The sequence below is a fragment of the Grammomys surdaster genome, unplaced genomic scaffold (genome assembly GCF_004785775.1).
Source record: "Grammomys surdaster isolate TR1022 unplaced genomic scaffold, NIH_TR_1.0 63, whole genome shotgun sequence".
NCBI classification, from domain to species: Eukaryota; Metazoa; Chordata; class Mammalia; order Rodentia; family Muridae; genus Grammomys; species Grammomys surdaster.
Window position 1 is genome coordinate 30,699,133 of NW_021604565.1, and position 15,964 is coordinate 30,715,096.

A 15,964-nucleotide genomic window follows, 5' to 3' on the forward strand; every position below is an offset into this window, starting at 1 on the left:
GAGAGAGAGAGAGAGAGAGAGAGAGAGAGAGAGAGAGAGAGAGAGAGGGAGAGAGAGAGAGTCTAGCTCAGGTTTGATGGGCTTGAATAATCTCCATTATAGGAATCATATGTGTACACAGACAAATATTAACACATTAGCCTATACTTAAGAGGAGTATGGAATCCACACTAACTTCAAGGACAACAAAACCCAAATTTCCCTACCAATAAAGCTTTGTATCTTTACAATTTTTGTTTCTCTGAGCCATTTCAATGGGCTGGATATTTTCCTGAGGTTCTCTATTGGTTGCTCTCACTTGCATTAGCACCAAATGATACTTATGTTTCTCTATAGATTTTCCTAAATCAAACCAGCCAGATTTGTTACTTTGTACCCCCTTTGCCTTTTTCTTTCTGATGAATAAGTCAGGAAACTGAGTTGCTGCTGCGTAGGGACTTTCCTGGAGGTCCCTTCCAGCTGAGAGCAAGTCAAGATGCTCCTGCCGCGTAAGGTCATAAGGGGTCTGAGTCACTGGGTAGATGCTAATGAAGAGCAGCTTACTGTTAGTCATCCATGGTTTCTTCTGTTTAATTCCTTCGCAATCAGAGGCTCCCCAGAGGGGTAGCTATGGGACTCTGACAGAGGAAAAGGGACTGTCTCTAAATATGGAGATTCATTTTAGGTACCAAGCATTGACAAATGGGGGACCTTTACTACCTAAGAGGAACTAACTCCAGAAAGCTTTTAAACGAATATGCAGTAGACTGTCTACAGGTGTTTGGATCTGCAGTGTCTCCAAAGGCCCATGGTTTCAGTGTTTGCCTGCCACTTGTTATTTTTAAAGTAGACTTTAGGTGGTGGCTAGGGCTTTAGAGTTTATATCTACCCCTGGTTCCAGCCAGATCACTTTGCTTCATGGTTCACCACAGTGTAAGCAGAGTCTGCCACATGTTGCTACCACCATGAGTCAGATCGAAACTGGATGTGTGCATATTGTGTATGGGTTGGACTGTGGTTGGTGTCCAGAGCACTGTCCTTTATTGGGGTCACTTAGCATTAATCACCAAGGTGCAGTAGGAATGGGTGCTGTGCAGTGCTACAGTAGTTGCCTCATTAGATGATTTCTACCCATAAAGGAGAGATTTTTATGTTAGAGATACCATGGTATTTGGACTCCAGGAGATAATTAGTAGGATTGCAGAATATAGCCAAATTGCATAGCCATGCATTGTAATGCATTATTTAAAAACTGTTCACCACTACCTGCTTTCCTCCTTAGTCATTATTTCCAGAACAAATACTGTACCAACACTTTTCTTTTTTAAAACTTAGAAGCTAAGATGTTAAAACACTATTTCCAGTTGTCGGAATTCTTGATGACGACTTCAAAGTTTTCTATAGTGAATATGTATTACATTTATGCTAAGGAAAAGCTATTGTAATTTGAACTTGTAAATCCTTCATGATACCACTACCTGTCACATTTGCTATTCTAATTGACTGACATTTCCCTCCAGTCTCAGGCCATTAGATGTTACCTCTCAGTAAGTGTTAAAGAGAGATGCTGCTTTGTACTCCATCTTTCCAAGCCTTGTTGTACCTGAACACTGTGTAGCAGAGACACTATATGGGAGCTGTGGAACCTGCTTCTAATATAATTCTAACCTGTCTTGGATTGAGGCCAGTACGTCTAAAGGTGCTATCAGCCATCCAGCGGTCTTGCTGTAGAATATGATTGGATAAGGATGTGTCAGAGTGTATTGACTGTGTTGATTTTTTTTTAACCTGTAGAACTGTATGGTTTATTAAGGATACTGAAAATCGAGACAGGCATGGTAGTGTACACCTTTAACCCCAGCACTCAGGAGGCAGAAGCAAGCAGATCTCTGTGAGTTCATGGCCAGCCTTATCTACAGAGTGATTTCCAGGCCAGTCAGGGGTACATACTGAGAACCTGTCTCAAAAAAAAATACTGTAAATTATTTGGAATAAGAGGTCTGCTCAGTGGAAAAGAAACTCAAATAGGTTTCGACTTTTATGGGACTGAATCAGCCAAATCAAACACAGGCTTTCCTGAAGCTTCCAAGTTCTTAATGGAAAGTCATGCACTTCAGAACTTTGTTGTTTAATTATAATTCATGCCTCTTGCAGATGTATTATGGGGTGGACCCAAAGGAAAATGTTAGACACGACGTCCACTTGTGATTCTTATTGTGCTACTTTGGGATTGCCAACTGCATACACTGAGTGGTCTGCTGAGTGCAACGGCAGGCCTATTCCTGGCAAGCTGAAGCAATTCAGTAGGAAGGAGGGAAAAATATGGCTACTATGTCGATCCCCTGTAATGTGATTTCATATAAGCTCATCATGTCAGAGTTTAGCTTGAAATCCTATGATACCTGTCACCTTAAACTGTCTCCATTGCCCTCCCCAGAAAAGTACCTTTGTAACATATAAAAATGGGAATTCTAAGATTTAATTCTGAAGAGATCTTTTGTTCACTCCCCCCCCCCCTTTTTGGAAACAGGTCTAGCTGGTGTCAAAGGAGAGAAAGGAAATCCAGGCATTGGAACTCAAGGCCCAAGAGGTCCCCCTGGGCCAGCAGGTAAATCTTTCTACCTAACAGAAATTATAAGACATAAATCTTTATGATCACTTCATAGGTCCAGGGAATCATCATATCCCATCCGTATGTCAGCTGGAATAGTTACATTTCTCACGTGCTTTATTGCAAGCCCAGTGCACTGGTGACAGTCCACCCATTATGTCAGCCTTGAAGGTTGCAATACATTTGGGTTCATTTTGCTTGAATGAGTTAAACAAGGTTATAGTAATAGATAAATCCCAAGTGTTTGGTGGCACAAGGAAGTGTCACTTCACATTTGCATGTATGCATATGTCTGAGATGAACACTCTCCCATATTTAACCACATGATTTCGATCATGAGTTCTGGATCCTCCAAGAAGAAGATGTGGAAGGCCCATCAATCTCAACTTCCTAAATACGGTGATGTCTTATATCCAGTCATACTCCTCTGGCTGGAACTAGTCACACAGCCTCAGCTGAACTGGAAGGGAGGCATGAAATCGAGAGAAACACAAGGGAATTTGAAGAACATTGGTAGTTCCTGCTGTGGTTGTCTTGCCAAATGAGCTTTGTGGAAGTTTGGAGTCTTGAGCACAATATCATGTTTTTCAAATTATCTCTGGATGAGTTGTCACTGGAAACATGAGCTTGTGTCCTATTGTATTTACAATCCTCTGCTTATTGAGTCAAATGCTTATAGACTTTTCGTTCCAACAAGACAGTGGTTTTTGAAGACATCTCTAAGCCATAGCCCTAAAGCAATAGGTCCATCTTGATTGCAAATCCTTCCCCTAGCAGTTGTGTGAGGCATTGATGTCATGGGTAAGAACTGCCCAACTGAAACAGAATGTAGCTGTAGACTTCACATCACTCAAACAGCAAGTGCTACTTGTATCTATACCTCATTTCAATGCTAGTTGAGTGAGATTTAATTTTTTATGGTTGGAATATTTCATATACACACATAATTTGTTTTGATTAAATTCATCTCCCTTCCCTTTTGGGTTTCTGCTTATCTGCTCCCCCTAAAAATCACTTTTCCCTTCTAAATTCATGTGCTCACTAAAAAAAAAAAAAAAGCTGCCAAGTCCGGTAGTGCTTCCTGTATGTGCTCAAATGCAGTTGCCTTTCAAGGGCCACTTTCCTGAACAAACAAAAACTGATGTCTTCTCCCAACACAGCTGTCAGTTGCCAATTGCTCCTCACTGTCCTCACTGAGGGGTGGGGCTTCAGGAGACCCTTGTTCACTCTACGCACTTGAGTGACTTTATTTCTAGTTGAAGAATGCCTTTTAATCTAAGGAAAGCCAGGCCTAAAATTCAAAATGCCGGCAAAACAAAATCACTACCCCAACAAATTTCCTGAATTCAAAAACATTTTAATCACCCCCTATTTCCATTCACAGTTCTTAATTGTTGTAAGATGGCCTAGGGAAATTTAGGCTAATGTGCTGGGTCCAATTTTAAACTACATCCCATTTGTCTCTTCCTGGATAATGTTTTTAGACCTTGACTAATTTAATTAGCTGAAATCATAAGCCGGTACTAATTTACACAACAATTTTAGCTTTATGAGGCTGTGATTTGAATGTATTCATGGGTGTGCACATGTGTGCTGGCCCTCGTATTGGGTTCATGAGGAGCCGTGTTGGAAAACAAGAGCCTCATTGAGAAAATGAGAGTTTTGAGAATGGCCTTCCTCCTTCTCCCTTAATGCTCAAGAGGACATAGAGAAGAATACATTTTGCTCCTAACTCTGGAGCTGATTACAAGCATTGTCTTTGAGGAGAACATATGATTCTGGTCCGATCTTTTGCCCAGGGACTCTAGGGAAAAGAACACAGAAAATAGAGCAGCTGAATCCCCTAATTGTTGAGACATAGGAGATTGCTTCTTTTAAAGTTAATTTACTTCACGGTGGTCTCAAAACTCACTATATTGTTGTGAATGACAAACTCTTCGCCTTTGGTTACTTCACAGGACCTTCAGGGGAAAGTCGTCCTGGCAGTCCTGGACCACCTGGCTCTCCTGGACCAAGAGGTCCCCCAGGCCACCTGGGAGTCCCTGGACCCCAGGGTCCTTCTGGCCAGCCTGGGTATTGTGACCCCTCCTCGTGTTCTGCTTATGGTGTTGGAGGTAAGTACCAGTCTCTTGAGGGCTTTGCCCAGTTATACAATGGTTACTACTAACCTGTGTATGTGACAGGGGCAGGGGGATGTTGGAAATTAAACAGTTAGGGAGGGCAGCAGAGCCTGGACTCCACACTCCCTTACATCATCTTCTGTAGAGTGCAAATTATTGCACTGTCTACTCACGTCCCTTAGGAAAAACTTAAAAAGCACTGCAGCCATGTTTTCTTTGCTTCCAAATGATTCCTGGGCTAGGGATATAGCATAGTGGTAGAACATTTGCCAAATGGTGACCCACAGAGACTTGGCCTCCTAGTGGGTCACTTGTCACATATAGTTGAACGTTTAAATATCTTCCGTGCTGTTCTTGTTATGGTGTGGCTATTACATCCTGTGAAATTTCACTCTCAGTTTTAGATCTCCCTCATAATAAGTGAGGCCCCGCAAATTCTTCTAGATGACATCTGCTCACCATGTGACAAGAAAGGTCTCAAGATAAAAGTTGCCGAGCTGTTTTTGCTTCATCACTAAGTGATAGGCTGAGATTTTGAGAGATGAAGCATCCCACACATGGTGGAGGTCTGGGGCCTTTCTGAATCATTGAGAGAGAGAGGTCCAGAGACCGTTATAGGTCTGTGAGGAGATTAGTCAGCAAATTAGTCATCTTTCCTTTTTAAGAGAATTTTAACCTTGGTTGCCAGAGACTAATTGGTCAAATTTGTTGATATATAAATTGGTCAAAGTTTTGTTGATATATATTTTTTCTGTTCATCTTTTTCCTCCCTGTCCTCTCAAATCTGTCCCCTGTCCCTTAAGATCTCATCCCGTATAATGACTACCAACACTGAAGTGCTAATCCTGCCTTTGGTTACACTGGCCTACAGAACTGGTTCACCACCACCACTAAGATCTTGTCCCTGACCATGGTCACCTCTATCCTCCCTCACCTGCTTCCCCATCTCAGACTTTCAAGTCCCCTGCCTACCCCACTCCAGACATGCTGGAGTGATAACATCACAGCATAACAGAGTAACATAAGTCAAGTGTAGTAGAACCTAACTTCCTGGTTAGTCTGAATGGACGTCTGTGACTATCTGCCCAGACTTTATCCCAAACGCATCCGGACAGAGGCTCTGTAATAGTTAATGAACTGTATGTGTCTCTTTCTTATTCCACATAATATGATGGATACCTTCCTTCTGGCTCTTTTGCTCCCCTTCCCTCTCTTGACCACCCCCCTTTTCCACTCTCCCCTGGTGATGGACTTGTAACAAGAGATTAGGTTTTTAATTTTAATTTTTTTCTACAATTCTACTGCATTTCAGGGTTTCTTTTGTAAATAAAAACATCCGGTATTTAAGCAATTGGCCATGGTTCCAGTTTTCTAACTTCATTGACTAGTTTGTCTTTCTCTTCCTACTTTTACTAACTAGAAAGCCTCATGGGGAAGTGGCATGGCGGGCTGGACAGTGAATGCTTTCTCCTCACATATTGTACCTCTATAGTTTATTGACCAAATCTGTGTCCCTAAGGATCCAGATAGGGGAGATTATCCATTTATGGTTCCTGGGTCCCATCAGGCCCCCACCCCCACTTTTCCTCTTCAGTGTCCCATCCAGATCAACCTGAATTCACACCAGTCCAAGATGAGCAGGAGGCCATGGATCTGTGGAGCACGGACATCTGATGACCTCAGGAGACATTTGAAGAGCAAGGACAGGCCCTCTTCTGGAGCTTCACTTATCAAATGTTGTCACGTGGTTTGTACTCCACTTTGCAGAGGGAGGCAGGGCTGATGTTATGGGGGTATATTTCCTCTGTGGGTAACATTAATATTACTGTTTCAAAAAATTGTGTTTTTAAACCACCCCTTTCTGTGACACTGTTTTAACTGCATACCAGATAATTTGGTCTTCTTCCAAAGAAGAGTGCTGAGAAGGATAAACCCTTGAGTGTCTGCTCTGTTACATTATTTCAAATTGTAAAATAAGTAAAAGAAGTGTGGTTATATCAGAGGGAATTTGGGGCCCTAGCAGCAGAAGAGCTAATTTAGAGATTCCCAGTTTATACCACTGACCCCTTAACCATGGCAGTGCCCTTGCTGGTAACTGAATAACACCATCACTGAGGAAACTACCTCCTTTTTGTTTAACCTGATCTGTCCAGTTCATAGATTACTCAGTAACTGGTTTCACGGGTACTCAGACCTAGAATATAGCCTTTCTGGATTCAGTAATTAAAACAAAACCAGAATCTGTCTTCCGGTAGTTTTGATTCATATAAAATAATGACATTCTCCCAGTTCCGATGCAGAAGAGACCCATTTTTTTGACAAATCATTTGTCCAGGAGTGAGTTTCAGGGCTTGCCTCTCCTTGACTACATTGTAAATGCAGATATGTTTTTAAAGACTTGTTTTTATTCTTTTTTTTATAAGCAAATAAAAACTTAAAACACTATGTGTGGATTCTTTTAACTGAACTCCTGAACGTCACCTTCAGCCTTTGTGGTCTTAGTTGACTGTCGACCTCATAAGGAACAGCTGTGGTCCTGTAGCTAAGTATTCCACCTCTCACTCCTTCATCCCTTTATCCTCTGTGTGGTTGAGACCTGACCAGAACTAATGGACAGATATCACACGCAGAGCCTGGCATCATTTTGATATTGTCTATAATATTTGATATCATTTACCAGGCAGCAAAAGCAAGACAAATGTACCAAGTTGGCTCAATAAGACAATGGTTAGCCACGGGACACCTCTGTGTAGGAGAGATTCCTGTCTCTACTTAGACATTCCTGAAAACCTCTAGAGCAATGGTTCTCACTTTTCCAATTCTGCAACTCTTTAATACAGCTGCTCATGTTGTGGGGACCGTCAGCCATATTATTATTTTCTTTGCTACTTTATAACTGCAATATTGCTACTTTTATGAATCATAATGTAAATACCTGTGTTTGCAGATGGTCTTAGGTGATTCCTATGAGAGGGCCATTGGACCCCCAAAAGGGTCACGGCTCACAGGTTGAGAACTTCTGCTCTCGATAGTAAAGAGGAAATTAAGTTGAATCCCATAGACTCTAGACCTTAAACTAGAACTTTTGTTTTTAATCCAAAGGAAACCTCTTAAGTATTTTTAAAAAAAGTTGAGTTCTATTATTTTGTTATCTATTAGACCATTTGTTCTTACCTAACTCATCTAAGGCATACAGGCTCTCCATCTCAATAGTCACCGTTACATGTCCAAACTGAGAAACCCGAAAGAGGACCATTATGGAGGGAGCACTGTATAATCTTCCCAGTTACTTACGTTAGAAAAGATCTCCTAGGGAACCCTGGCCCAACTAGGATTCCCTGTTCTGTTCTATTTGCTGGTTGGAACTAAGAAAGAATGAAAGCCATATCTTTCTGTGAGCCCTCACTCCTCAGTTGCCTGTCCATGCCAACAACCATTCTAAGAAAGTTGGGAGGCTTCATTTACAACCTAACTTAGGTTCTGTCTGGGTCAGGAGAAGGCTCAGAAGAAGCAGCGTGTCTGTTGAGTCACAAATATTTTTTTCCCCTCCATCCATCTTGCAGATCTCATTACTGCCTTTGGTTTCTCTTACTAGAGAGAAGAAATCTTGCTAACAAATGGTTCAACCAGCATTGTATATGTGGGTGCCTTGGACAACCCAGGCAAATATCTTTCTGGTATAATAAAATAGGCTAGTGAGCATGTAGCCTGTAATCCTTTAAGTCCCAGCTGAATTTTACCATAGAAAAACAGGATCAGCAAGGAATAGGAATTGCTCAATAGTGTGAGGAAAATCCACATAGTTAGACCTAGGATCCCCTTTGAGAACTGCTTCAACTTAATTAAGCAACTGGGAAGGTGATACATTGCCCTATAACAGTCCTCTGTCAGGTTCCTTTGTCTGGGACATATAATGATGACTAGCAAGATGTATGAGTTAGGTAAGAACAAATGGTCTAATACTGTGTTACTTTAAAGACTTTCAGTTTTTACAAAAGATGAAGCCATTAGAGACTCTGATTATTCACAGCAGTCTTGGCCTGCACACGAACACACACAGATAAATCAACCTGGCTTTGATTTTGGTGACTTAAATATGTTTACTTAAACTACAACAAAGTCTCATTTGCTTAGCCTGTGTCATCACTTGGACCCTGCATATCAGCTTTTTATTGAGTGAAATGTTCAAAATAAAAGGTGTAACTCAGATTCTGAATGTGTGTGTTTATAATACACTGCCTGTAATACAAGCAGACTCTCAGGAGCATTTTTACTGACTTGTTTATCTTGGCAGGAATGTACTTCTTTCTTTAGAGATGTACACCATTTTCTGAAAGTAACAGGCCATCCTATCATGAGGAAAACCTTTCCTTCTCAGACTTCTCATCACATTTGTTAGAAACTCTGTTTCTTTCGAGAACTCCAGGATGATATTGTTCCCTCATTCTTCTTGGCCTTTTTCTTTCTGGCTTCATCTGTCCATGCCTCTAAACATTGCTGTTTTAGGTCTGAGAATGAAAACAAGAACAAGAGAGATGTGAACTATGCCACCCTGGCGCTTCCTTTCCTTCCCTATGGAGAAAGACCCAGAATGCATGAGGAGAGCAGGAAATGAATTCAAACTTATAGTTAAGTGCTGTGGAGACAGAAAAAGTGCTGGGACAGGAGTGAGGAAGGGAGGGGGAGGAGCAAAGGCATCTAATTGGGTGCACATAGAGTGCCTCGTACAAATCAGTGGAGAGATGGAGATAAGCAGATGGCTGGAGGAGAGTGGAAGCCCTGAGTTCAGTGCCCTCTCTCAGGAAGCTATTTGTCATGTGAGAGGCGTCTCCTTGATAAGAGAGTGAATGGAAGAGGGAACAAGATAAGCCTGGAGACCAGAGCACGCACTTAATGACTTAGATTTTAAATCTAACTTCACTAGAGTCAATGAAGACATTGTCAAAAGAGGAAACTACATAGTCTAGGTGTATTTTAAGTTAATATAGGGCAAATAAAGGCCTACCTTAAGAAAGTTGTATGCATTGTGAAGTTGGGCTAGGCACAAAGAAATTAGTAACTGAACACACAGAATGAGAGATATATGTTCTAACATGTTTTGTGTGGTGATAAATTTTAATGGCAAAGAAGAGCCTAGTGGGAATTTAGACCGATGAACGGTTTCTTCCTCATTCATGCAGGGGAGCTGCCTGGTATACCTGGATCTAGGGTTCTTCTCTGCTTCACTATTAGACATTTCTAGTTTTGACATGCACATGTGCAATTGTCATGGCAGTAGAAAAATGGCATTTAGACTCCTCTCTGAGCTTCTGTCAGAAGCAACACACATTGTTTCTATTGATGTGCCTATGGGTTTAAGACAATAGGGTGATCTTTTTTGTTTCAGTGATGGGGAGAAGTACAACTATTTGCCAACAAAGCACAAGAGACCCAGGATGGTTGACAAAGTGCGCTGAAAGCTGCCACTCCAACTGTAACTTATTTCAACCTCATGGAAACACAAAGGCTAGTTCACAAGCATCTTGATTTTCCCAATGAAGATGTAGAAACACAGAAAAACTAATTTACTCACCCCAGACCTACAGGTAGAATTTAAGTTCAAGTATTCTGGGAGAAGATATATTGCCCTTCTAACTTGTAGACACTGCTTGTGGATTTGTGGGTTGGTAATTCTTAAAATGGCAAAACAAAAAAAAATCGGAAATGGAACTCAGTCATATGAAGATTCCAAGATACTGGTGAGTTGCCAAGAATTCGCTTTCAGCTGTCTTGAGTTGAGAATGATGTGTGCCCCCTACTACCTTAAGCACACACGCGAACACACACACACACACACACACACACACACACACACACACACACACAGAGAGAGAGAGAGAGAGAGAGAGAGAGAGAGAGAGAGAGAGAGAGAACATCACATATAGTTAAGGAAGACAAGTAGACAGCCAGTTGAGACTTACCAGTTTGAAATCATTCCATGGGGAAGAATGAATTGGAGGGGATCAGAGCAAACAAGAAAATAGTACTTAAAACATTGTAGTGGCTACTGACAGACAGAAGACCATCCAAGCTGTTGGAATCAGTGGCTCACTAATCAACATGTGTAAAGATGGAGAAAGCCATTCTAGGACAGCCCAGTACTGGTGTAAAGGACAGAGTGAATGAGATAACTTCATGCACCCGAGGATTAAAGATCTGAAGCAGAGAGATTGGATAGTTCATTTTAGGAGATACATTTGACTTGTCAGAAGTTAAGTAGGCAAATTGAACCTTAGGACACAAATCAATACCAGAGGGAAATATGTAAGATTTATCAGCACTTGGACTGAAAGCTGTGTGATGAGGTAAAAAAAAATGCACGTGACCACTTCGGGAACTTCTTATTTTCTTTTTTGTTGACACAAATCATCATTTATTCATATTTGCTTAAGAATTATATTCAAATGTACTTTTCAACCTAAGATTTTGTAATTACAGCCACAGTCTATAAATGAAATTACAAAGCCAATCATTCATGTTCTCTCTTTATTCTATATCTTTGACATAATACGCATTTGATTGGGAAGCCTTACCTCTGCCTAAGGGTCGCTTTCTCATATGATGTTCTCTGAGCCTTCCCTTGGTGCTCACTGCAACAGATTCCCATTTCTTGAGCACTCTTAATATCTTATCTCATACAGTATACAATCTTTATCATATCTCAGACCGTTTGTCAGCTGAAAATGGCTCCATAAATATTTGTGGGCTATTTCCCAGAAACATCTCATTCTGGGATTACATTCATTAAGATCCCACCCTAGACTTAAAGCCGGAAATTTTTTTCTTTAGACATGAGGCAGAAAATATACATGACAATAAATAAGAAAGATCAGCTTGTATCACAGCTTGCAAATTTAAGTTTATTAGACATTTCAGGATGTGAGGGAAATATTCAAATCTTAAGTTTATCCATGTGTGTGCATGTGTTTATCTCATCATGCATGTAAATTCCAGTCATCAAATTTTAACTAACATCTGCCGTGCACTCAGTCATGTGGCGTGCTAGTGAATAAGAGAAATTGAACCAGATTATGCTAAAATGCTCATGTTACCTAGGGGCAACACAAATTGTGTCAGTGAATAGTTTTAAACCAAGGAGTAAACTGTCTGACTGGAGTTATTACTTTGCAGCAGTTTGAGGGTTGTATAGGTGAGGAGGAACATTCAGTGAGGAACTCCCTTGTGAGCTTAGATTCTGGGGACATAGCTGAAGGGTGATTTCCATATGTCAAAGTAAGCATTCCCATTGTAAAAAGTGTTAGACTACAGAAAGCAAGGCACACATTTGAATATGCACAGAAACAAGAAGGGGCAAAGCAGGGATTTTTAATTTTGACTAATTTATTTCTATAGATTATGAGCCCTTCCCTCTCTAGACTATGCTGCCTCCTACTATGTTTCAGTAATAAGAAAGTTTACACCACCAGCAGTGCAGTGTTGGGACCATAAGAGGAAATGGCTGTTCTGTGGACAGTCTAAAAAGGATTATGGGTAGAATGTGATGCCTGATGGGATATGTAGTAGAGATACTCAGAAGGCAAACATGGCTTCAGGATTCCAAGATGGAGAATTTGGGTGAATGCCAATTTCAGAAAGAGACAGAAATGTGAGGAAGGAGAGGAACCTGTTTAAACACAATGTTATCCCTGAGGTTCTTGATCTTTGCAGAGGAGACACTTGATTATTAGAGGGTGAGAGGGGATGGCTGGCTGGGATGATTCAATAGGCTCTCACAGACAGTCCGGGTTGAATCTCTTGGGCCCGTCCTCACCAAGAAGTGACATTCAAATGAAGAGTAGAGGTTTCCAAGGTACAACCAAAATATTTGATTTCAGAAAGCATAGCTGTTGATTCATATTTGCTGATTCATGGCTGTTGATTGGTGTAATACTGGGAACAATATGGGAAGGAAGAGCTTAACTCAGTTTAGAGAATTGCTATCCTTTTAGGACATCCTGAGCAAACAATAAGTACACAAATATAGTGATTTTCATTATCTAATTATTAGTTAGAGATATATTAATTTCGTATTCTTCTTGCCCACCCATATTGAAAAACTGAGATTTTAAAAACTGCCAAGTGTTCAGCTTGCTTACTGCCTGAGTGGCTATGATTTTTGTGAGTTTGGGACCATGAGGGAAATGCTTCTTTTTAAAAATGCTTTATGTGTTACATTTAGTTAGTTCTGTATTGTTTGAAAAATATTTTGTAACAGGTTTGTGCTCTCAGAACCTTAAGGCATTATTAGAAAAAAGATCACGAAAGATTTCATAATACAACTCAACTTCACAAAATAATGTATTCTTTTAATATTCTTGTTATAATAGGAACTGGGGGGAGAAAAAAAAGATGACCCACTGATACTTAGAAAGATGTTGGAAAGCAATATCTTTAAACACAGAAAGTGGCAGCAGGCTCAGTACTCTCCCAGGATTGGTAATGCTTGTGAATATACTGATGGCTTGATTTTCTTTGTATTTTATTGTGTAGCAAAAAGCATATGGTAGTACGAATCACTGTGTTTTTCTGTTCTTATTAATTTCTTCTTTCTTGTTGATTAAAAAATATTCATGACCAATATAGTAAAAGTGCATGTTATTCACCTAATGAAAAAGAAGTTTTATAATGAAATACACCCAATAAAAATATTTTCAGGTTAATAATGAGCACTGAATTTTTTTTTTAAAAAAACATGAATAACAAGTAAGGCAAAACCAGAAGTATAAATAATAAACATATTTGTCTTCAGTTTTTAGCAGTCAACTGGCCCCAATTCAGTGGATCTTAATAAGATTTTATCTTAAAATCAATATCCTAAGCATCATCAACCAACATGGCTTTCACTATTTAAAAAAATGGCTGGTATTTGAATGTATGTAGTCAAGAAAATTGGGTTTTCAAACGTTCATACTTTTCCTTCTTCTTCTTTTTCTCATACATACTTTTCTATCCTGGCTAAGAACTGGGACATTTGGAGGCAGACAACATTGAACTTCACACATAAAGTTTCTTTTACAAACACTCCACTTACCAGACTTGGGAAGGACAAGCAAAAGCCCCACTACGAAACCTCTCCATCACTGTGTGCCTATGGTATACCTGGAGGGTCACCCACCCCATCACTGTGTGCCTATGGTATACCTGGAAGGTCACCCTAGGGTCTATGTCTGGTCCACTCAAGGCTATGTTGTCTCTAAAGCAGACAGCCTCAACTTTGGAGACTAGGCACCACAGTAAAGCTCAAAAGCTGGGTGCAGTTCAGTTGCTCAGCATGAAGTACAATGCTACTCTCCAGCTTTGGGCAAGTTTGCTCTTCTGAAACAGCTGCCATTCACATCTGGGGGTGGTTTCAGAGGGAACTCCATGTATACCTGCTAATGACAGTTTTCAAGGCTGGAGAGGGAGAACAGTTGATGATTCACTGGGTCACCCATTCCCCTAACATGCTGGCCGTGTGGAAACAGGCTGGGCGGGGCCTTTGGCTGTCATCTTTCCAGACAACTGAAAAAGGGTATTGCTGGTAGAAAGGCTGCAGTTTGTACATTTATGATTGAACCCGGGGCCTCACATACTCCAGATCAATGAGGCCTAGCATCCTGGAGCTCCACTTCCAGCTCCGTATTTACACTTGTGCTACCCAGACAGGCACTGACTGCAGCTAGAGCAGACGAGCTTGGAAAGCATCACCTCTTCTCTTCTCCTTGAAACATTCCAGCTTCACAGCTGCTGGGCTTGCATTCTTTCCTCAACTAATTATATCTGGAGTTCCCATCACCCTAACTTAGCACATGCTACGTAAAATATCCCCATGTCTAGGTAGTAAACACTGTCTTTTGGCTCCAGGTCTGAGACTGGCTGGACCCAGCTACATTTATTTTCTCTGGTTTTAAGATACAAATTAGGTCGTTGCTTTCCAGACTGCTTCTGTATGGCTACAAGACACGATATTACTAATAAAGTGGTCTCTAAATGAAGAAAGTTAAAAAGTGCCACATGGTTGCCACCTATCACTTCCCCATTTGCAGTGCATACAGAGAACAGCAAGAGTACACAGAAGGGTAGAATCACAGGATACAATGTTGGTACTCCTGAATGATTTTAACTATCAACCAGAGTGACTTCAAGTGGGTCCAAACACAGCTAATACTCCACACCAAAGAGTAACTTGTTCATGGATCCTTAAAGGCCCTGCTAACAAGGCCCAGATACCTGCTCACAACAATGGATAGTAAGTATGTGTTGCTTTAAGATGCTAAGCTCATGGCGACTTGTTATCGGAAGCAGATGACTTACAATGTTGAATGTGGCAGATGCTGGATGCAGGGTCAATTTAATGAGTCCTCCAAATTTCTGACACATGAAAATGACAAACAGAAGACTCAAATGGGGATGAAGGTTGAGTGTCTTGAATTACTCCTTGAGGGCTTAGGAAATCTCCATTAGAAAAGTCTGGTGGAAGGCTGGAAAGATGGCTTAGCAGTTAAGAGCACTGACTCTTCTTCCAGAGGTCCTGAGTTCAATTCCCAGCAACCACATGGTGGCTTATAAATATCTATAATGAATGTGATGCCCTCTTCTGGTGTGTCTGAAGACAGCTATAGTGTACTTATATACATAAACTGAATCTTTAAAAGAATGGGAGGGGAGCCCCTTGGTCCTGTGGAGGCTCCCCAGGGTAGGGGAATGCTAGGACACTGAGGCAGGAGTGGATGGGTGGGTGGGGGAGCATCCTCATAGAGGCAGGGGAAGTAGGGAGAGGAAAGGGGGTTTGTGTGTGTGGGAAACTGGTAAGAGAGATAACATTTGAAATGTAAATAAATAAAATAACCAATTAAAAAAAAGAGAGAAAAGTCTTGTGGAGAACAAGACTGTATCTCAGGAGAGTGGTTTGTTCAGATCTGAAGGTATAGACTTCATTATACAATAGTAACTAATAGTACATATGTACAGGTGACTGACCAACAAGAATCCATGTAGGAACAGTGCAGAATGTGAGGGATCACAGCATTTAAGGGGCAAGAAGAGTAGAGAAGCTTCTGACGGGTACCAAAAAGTCCCCATCAGCAAAAGAAGCAATGGTTCTCAACCTACTATGTAACAGATTGGCTCATGGACTTGTGCACACTGTGATATTAGGAACTGGGAATCTCCAAAACAGCTTATGAGCTAGGCTTGACCTGTCATGAACGAACGTTCAAAACAGAAGGGCACAGTT

The 15,964-nt window shown here is 40.9% G+C and overlaps 1 protein-coding gene across 1 annotated transcript in view; it reads left to right on the top strand.

The window, feature by feature from the left end:
- Window positions 1-7,155, top strand: part of Col14a1 (collagen type XIV alpha 1 chain) — a 197,262-nt gene extending 190,107 nt beyond the window's left edge. The window contains exons 45-47 of the mRNA XM_028767286.1: window positions 2,510-2,587; window positions 4,549-4,704; window positions 6,305-7,155. Coding sequence (XP_028623119.1) covers window positions 2,510-2,587; window positions 4,549-4,704; window positions 6,305-6,384 — 314 coding nt within the window. The 3' untranslated portion in view covers window positions 6,385-7,155. The remainder of the gene's footprint in view (window positions 1-2,509; window positions 2,588-4,548; window positions 4,705-6,304) is intronic.
- The last annotated feature ends 8,809 nt before the right edge of the window (window positions 7,156-15,964 follow it).